At 45.9% G+C, this 7,250-nt stretch overlaps 1 protein-coding gene across 1 annotated transcript; it reads left to right on the forward strand.

Moving 5' to 3' along the window:
- The first annotated feature begins 2,664 nt into the window (after positions 1-2,664).
- LOC138945295 (uncharacterized) lies at positions 2,665-6,531 on the forward strand. The gene is made up of 2 exons (XM_070319885.1): positions 2,665-2,805; positions 3,830-6,531. Exon 2 carries the CDS (start codon positions 5,485-5,487, stop codon positions 6,529-6,531), a length of 1,047 nt encoding a protein of 348 aa, XP_070175986.1. The 5' UTR covers positions 2,665-2,805; positions 3,830-5,484.
- Positions 6,532-7,250: the final 719 nt, after the last annotated feature.

Consider the following 7,250-nt stretch of genomic DNA (forward strand, 5'->3'; position numbering starts at 1 on the left):
CATTAAACAAACTAAGACATCTCTTCTTGACCCGTCAAAAGCGAAACAAATGTTAGAAAATACGTCATTAATGCGAATAATGGCGTCCCGCAGACATTCCGTCACTTCGTATGTGAGTCTCCCGAGGAAATGACGAAGAATGTCAAAAAAAAGTTTGTCTCGGTGACTTCGTCATGACAGCAGAGGAAAATACTCTGGTCACCGCCAGGCGGTGCATGTGTCGGTGTCGTGTATCTCAATAAGTTCTCTCCTCACAGCAGACGCACAATGGCCTCCCAGCACATCACCAACCTTAGGAATAAGTTTGTGTGCAAATTTTATGGAAACGGGATCTTTTGGCGTACAAAAGTGGCTTTCTTTTCGGTTTGGCATATTGTGTCACCATTTTGTACTTCATCTGCGTGTTTTGTTTTCATTCCATCTCCCAACCGTTGATGTATCTCCCTTCGTTGTTTTCATTCCATCTCCCAACCGTTGATGTATCTCCCTTCGTTGTTTTCATTCCATCTCCCAACCGTTGATGTATCTCCCTTCGTTGTTTTCATTCCATCTTCCAACCGTTGATGTATCTCCCTTCGTTGTTTTCATTCCATCTCCCAACCGTTGATGTATCACCCTTCGTTGTTTTCATTCCGTCTCCCAACCGTTGATGTATCTCCCTTCGTTGTTTTCATTCCATCTCCCAACCGTTGATGTATCTCCCTTCGTTGTTTTCATTCCATCTCCCAACCGTTGATGTATCTCCCTTCGTTGTTTTCATTCCATCTCCCAACCGTTGATGTATCTCCCTTCGTTGTTTTCATTCCATCTCCCAACCGTTGATGTATCTCCCTTCGTTGTTTTCATTCCATCTCCCAACCGTTGATGTATCTCCCTTCGTTGTTTTCATTCCATCTCCCAACCGTTGATGTATCTCCCTTCGTTGTTTTCATTCCGTCTCCCAACCGTTGATGTATCACCCTTCGTTGTTTTCATTCCATCTCCCAACCGTTGATGTATCACCCTTCGTTGTTTTCATTCCATCTCCCAACCGTTGATGTATCACCCTTCGTTGTTTTCATTCCATCTCCCAACCGTTGATGTATCTCCCTTCGTTGTTTTCATTCCATCTCCCAACCGTTGATGTATCACCCTTCGTTGTTTTCATTCCATCTCCCAACCGTTGATGTATCTCCCTTCGTTGTTTTCATTCCATCTCCCAACCGTTGATGTATCTCCCTTCGTTGTTTTCATTCCATCTCCCAACCGTTGATGTATCTCCCTTCGTTGTTTTCATTCCATCTTCCAACCGTTGATGTATCTCCCTTCGTTGTTTTCATTCCATCTCCCAACCGTTGATGTATCTCCCTTCGTTGTTTTCATTCCATCTCCCAACCGTTGATGTATCTCCCTTCGTTGTTTTCATTCCATCTCCCAACCGTTGATGTATCACCCTTCGTTGTTTTCATTCCGTCTCCCAACCGTTGATGTATCTCCCTTCGTTGTTTTCATTAAGTCTCCCTAACAGCGCCGGACACTCGCCAATGACCGCCTGCGCGACGGGACAACACTCCCAGGCTGTCGGCCGGTAATTGCAGCACGTGAACACCGTGGGGTCGGTGGGCGGGAGACAGACGCTGATGATCTGTGTCACACTGGACCACCAGCTATAAACAAACCGCTGTCCGCTTTCTCTCGCTGTCTCTCTGTCCGTTACCGCCCCTTCAATCTGATTCAAACTGTCATTACCGGGAATCGACCATCCCGCGATACCGCGCACTGTGAGGAGAGATATGGGGATCTGATGGAATCATCCATATGGATGCTGAGCCAAAAATAGTGTTTCTTCAAAACAAGTTTTTATTCTTTCACTTTTGGTGCCTAAAAACTATTCGGGGCATGCTATTTGGTAACAGAAATGTAATACACTGAAACTAATTAACTCTCATCGGTTTTTGTTCTGTTGAGAAGGAAACATGACGAGAATGGCATGAAACACATCGGCATGTTCTTATTAACACAGTGGTCTGCACATAAGAAGGGTCTGATAAGAACGACACAGAAAAACGTTGCTCATTCGGGGATAGCGTAAATCGGTCGTTGACGCTATTTTATTGATTACAATTCTGAACTCTGAAATACGGGAAACGAACCCACACATTCATGTCAACAAATATGTCACTGTCCCTGCATCCTGTCGGTTTGGCTGGCTCGCCCTGACAGACGAACTTTTAAAGAAGATAAAACGTTCAATAGCTGTCGCGATCACTCGCTGAATCCTGAATAAAAAATAATAAAACAGTAATGTTAAGTTTTGACAGGCCATAAAAAAACAAGAAACGTTACATTTTGGAATGTTGGATTCTGGACAAAACAAAACATTCACAACGCCTTTTAAAGTGGACACACACAAGACACAACAGACAAAACAAATACATTATGCTGTGACTTTTCTTGGAATGTCCCTGTGTCACAAACTCTGCCCAAGTCCAGCCATGACTTATTTGGTAATTCGTGCATGAGATGGGGTTCGTGCGGTTTTGGCTCAGATGGGTGCCTATACAGTGACTCGGTGTGTGTCCGTGGATATGGACAGCCAATCGCGGGAGGGTATTCACGCACGTGGTGTTGCGTGATGCGTGAACGAGTCACAGGCTCGAAGGTCACTGCTGTGTAAAACTGTGAAGAGAACGGATGGTTGTTGTGAATGCTCTATCCGGCCGACCGGCGTGTTGTTGTTTTATACAACCCCGGAGACAAGTTGTGTTCCAGCTGTCTTGGTGTGGCTTCAAGGGTTCTACGGGTGGTCAATCCTCGAACGGCAAGGTGTGTTGAAATTCTGTAGTTTTTCTCTCCTTCCGTGCTCAGGGTCAAAATTTGTTGGTTCGGTAGTGTTTGTGTATGAGAGAGGTTTAGTTTTTTAGTTTCCTTGGTTGGGGTCATTTTATGTGTTGGGTGTCGGGGGTAGAAAGGGGAGAGGGGGAATGGGAAACGAGGGAAAGGGGGTGGACAGTTTTTATTGTGCAAGAAGTGTGGAGAGCGAGTAGGCTGGTGGAGAGAAGAAAAGAGGTGTCAGCAGTTGCTGCGAGTGAACTTATGTGTGGGAAGGATTTATTTTATGGAGGGTGAATTTAAGGTAGAGAGCATTAACTCCAGAGAAAGAGTCGTGTAGTAGGTGCAAGTACGGAAAAGTGAACACGAGGTACGGGAGGTGTAAACGGGAGTTCACCGTCAAGACAGAAGACGGGGGGGTTGGTTGTAAATATGTGACGTCATCACGGGTAGAGAAATAGGGAAGAACGAGGTGCCACTATGTAATATGACTTAAATTCATAAGGGGTGAGGGAAGTGGCGTTGTTGTGAAGGGGCTGCTTGTAAATGGTTGGGTCAAATAATGGAATAGGAATTGTTTATTATGGGGGCAGCCATGTTGTTTTGATTTGGTGAAATGGGAGTTGTAAATACTTTGAACATTTATATTGATGATGGTGTATTTACAATTGTATAAAAGTACAGGCTGTAATTAGGTATTTAAGTGAGTGGAAAGTGTAAGAATTATTACATAATTGGTCATGTTGGGACTCTGGTATTTTGATAATGATGTTGGTTAAAGTTAAATAGTAACTTTGATGAGATGGCCAGAGTGGTTAATTAAGTAGTTAATTATGGTAATTAATGAGTAATTAAGTAAAGAGGGGACTTTGTAAGTCGATGAAAATGGAAATTATGGGAAGTCAAACGAGGGAAATATTGTTGTTAGAGTCAATTTATGGACTTGGTGGATAAGGGGAGATAATTAAGTATTGTTGGAGGAACAAGTAGTTATACTTGGCTTTTGTTCCTACGACAGCGTTCAAGCATAGAAGCGGGGCTGTGGGAGAGTCCAAGCCAGGAGAGACGAACGACACAGGGAACAGCATGAGTTTCCGGGTGCAAGAAGCTTCCGGCTCTATACCCGGGAGGAAGGCGTGTTAGTTGGTGGGGTGTTTAACCACCGGTGTGTCGCAAGTGTGAGCTGTGGAGGTGAGGTGGCCCACCGTCAGTGGGTAAAGTGGTGGAAGGTGCTGGCATTCTATTGCCCCGAGCAGTATGTGCACAAGAATATATTATGGCATCTGTGTGCCTTGAGTTATGCAGCTGTGGCTTCAATAAGCATTGTGACCTATAAGTGAGTTTAAACACATTAAAGACATAGAGATTTTGCAAGTGTTAGAGGAAACTAGGTAGAAATTGACTATTAATTAAATATTAGGTTGTTAACTTAGTACCAGGCCTGGTTATTTACATTTCAACGGGACTGATCTGGAGTGTCTTTATTGTTTTCTTTGAGCGACGTTGATTTTGTGGATCGGCGAGATGTGAACTGGACTTGGTTGTGAAACGTCGTGATCATTACGCACGAAGAGAAAAGTATGTAGTGATATGGTAATTTGTTGTTATGAAGTAACGTTGTTACGTGGTGGATTAATGTGAATGTGTTATTGATGAATTAATGTTCGTACCATTTATTGTGTTGAAATAAGTGGAAGAGAATTGAGGGTTTTGTTATTTAAAGTTAAGTTAATTAGTATTAATGGTGGCTGGGCCTACGGGTTTCATGTGTAGCTGCGTTTGGCGTTGATCTTTTGCATCAAGGTTGAAGGCAGTGTAGCAGAAACGTTGGTAGTCCCTATCACGAGGTATTAGTGTAAATGTAAGTTAGAAATAATAGTTAGTTAATAAATAACGGGGTTAATTGATTACTGTAGGTGAAGATAAGCGGATTTTGAGTTGAGATAGATTTATAAAGAGACTTCTTGATTTTTCGGGATCAGGGAATTAAGGTGGTAGGTGGTAATATTTAGGGATATTTACAGTTCTTTTAGTATCAAGTTATAAATTCTTATAGCCAATTTGTTTTGTTAAACTTTAAGATAATTCTTCCTTCTTCATCTATCTTTGATTTTGAGCGATTGTGATTGGATGTGAATGTGAATGCGGTGTTGTCGTGTGTGTAAATAATAAACTTTGGTTTGAATGTTGCCTGGTTGTGGAGTCAGTGATTAGAGTAAGAGTGGTTGACTGTGTCTGAGTGTTTTGTACGTTAAAAGGTATTCCTATACCTCTCCCAAAACTTAGGGGAGTTACAATGGTGGCAGCGGTGGGATAGGAGTTTCATTTCGGGGATTAGGAAGGGTTTAGATAGCATCGGGAAGTAAGGGCCGTGACTCGTGTGAATCAGTTGTGAAAGGGTATGAATGAGGACTAGCGTGGGCGGTTGGCGGGCGACTTAAAGGCTTTAAGCCTGGGTGGCTATTTTGACCCGGTAGAGGAAGGAGAGAGAACGAGTGAGTTTGAGCACACCTGGGGTCCGAACTGATCACTCGGATCTCACTCTACCAAGGTTGTCAGCTAGCTGTTTGGGTAAGTTCTATTGTGGTTGTTGCTTTGTATTATTCTGTCCGTGTTTGTTGTGGGCGATCAATTTTGGAATTGGGGTCAAGGTGAGGTTGGTTTGTCAAGGAGATGTCGAATTCAGATCGGGATGAGCGTCAGTTGAGGCGGGCGGCTAGGATGGAGGAGAAGGTTCCAGCGACGTCTGCGGCTGCATCCCTGGTGGTAACCCCTCCTCGGTTCACTGTACCAAGTGGTGGTGCGACGTTGTTGGCTACGGGTGGTATGCCGGGTGCGGTTTCTACGCCGAGGATGGAGAGGTCTTTGGGGACGCCAGGAGTGTTGGGGACGAGGTCTGTTGGGGCGCAGCGTTTGGCGATGGGGTACGGTGAGGGTCAAGCTGTAAGGGGAGTGTCGCCGATCATGGTCCAAGGTTCTAATGGGTTTGACGATGAGTCGGTAGACAGGGAGTTAGCACGGTTCCGTAGTCAGGGTGAAAGCTTGGGTTTGCAAGGGGCGACGTTGGCCCAGTTTGTGATGGCCCAAGTGCGCAGGGAGGCGGCCATCGTCGAGGAGAGAGTGGCGCAGGCGAAGTTGCGGAAGGAAGAGCGGCGACAACGCAAAGAGGAACGAGAACTTCAGGAGAAGAAAGAAGAAGCTCGACGCCAAGCAGAAGCAGCCCAGCGTAGGGAAGAGATAGAGGCCAGACGCCAGGAAGAAGAAGCCCGACGTAAAGAGGAACGTGAACTTCAGGAGAAGAAAGAAGAAGCTCGACGCAAGGAAGAAGAAGCTCGACGCAAGGAAGAAGAAGCCCGACGTAAAGAAGAACGTGAACTTCAGGAAAAGAAAGAAGAAGCTCGACGCAAGGAAGAAGAAGCTCGACGCAAGGAAGAAGAAGCCCGACGCAAGGATGAGGCGGCCCAAAGGAGAGAGGAATGGGAGTTCCAAGAAAGGAAAGAAGAAGCCCGACGTAAAGAGGAACGGGAGTTCCAAGAAAGGAAAGAAGAAGCACGACGACAAGAGGAAGAAGTCCGGCGCAGAGATGAGGCAGAGCGACGCCAGGAGGAGCGTCGCATACGGGAAGAGGAACTGCAAGCAAGTGAGGCGAGGTGGAAAGAGGAGTTAGCTCTGCGCACAGGGGGGATGAGAGAGAACCGAGTTTTGACAAATACCGGGTAAAGATGTCCTTCTGTGATGACTCTGTCAACATTGACGACTACCTCCTCCACTTCGAGCGAACAGCGACAACACACAGGTGGAGCAGGGCGACATGGGCAGGTCGATTAGCAGACCAATTGAAGGGTCGCGCAGAGAGAGCATATCTACGGATGACTCCCGAGGATGCCAGCGACTACGATATGCTCAAGGTTGCGCTGTTAGAAGAGTTCCATCATACTCCAGAACACTATCGCCGGGAATTCAGAAACATCACAAAGCAAGGGGACGAGAACTTTGTACAGTTTAGTCGTCGGCTGCAGACCCTGTTGGATCAATGGATAGCGATGTCACAGTGTGCGGGAGACTATGACCGGCTGTATGACCTGATCCTGAGAGAACAGTTGATGTCAAATTTCCGGGGTGAGCTGTTCCAGTACGTCAGCGATAAAAAGCCAGCTACAGCCAAGGAAGCGGCGGTGTTAGCGTTCACTCACTTGGAATCAAAACGGGACGCCAGATTGTTCAACGCAAAACGTAACATCGGGGGCCAAATGGACGAGGAGGAAAAGAAAAAGGAGAAGACTACAAGCAACGGGGGTACCAAGACCGGAGGGGGATCGGAGGAACAGGCAGAGCAGTCAGAGGGCCAAGTGAGGCCAGTAGAGGGCAGCAGGAACAAAAAGACGAACTGGAATCGGGAATACAACAATCGGGTGATATGTCATAGGTGCAAGAAGACG

Source organism: Littorina saxatilis, linkage group LG1, assembly GCF_037325665.1.
Source record: "Littorina saxatilis isolate snail1 linkage group LG1, US_GU_Lsax_2.0, whole genome shotgun sequence".
NCBI classification, from domain to species: Eukaryota; Metazoa; Mollusca; class Gastropoda; order Littorinimorpha; family Littorinidae; genus Littorina; species Littorina saxatilis.

What these genes read in the sequence shown, in the direction of transcription:
- LOC138945295 (XM_070319885.1), top strand. Translation starts at nt 5,485, where the DNA reads ATGTCGAATTCAGATCGGGATGAGCGTCAGTTGAGGCGGGCGGCTAGG.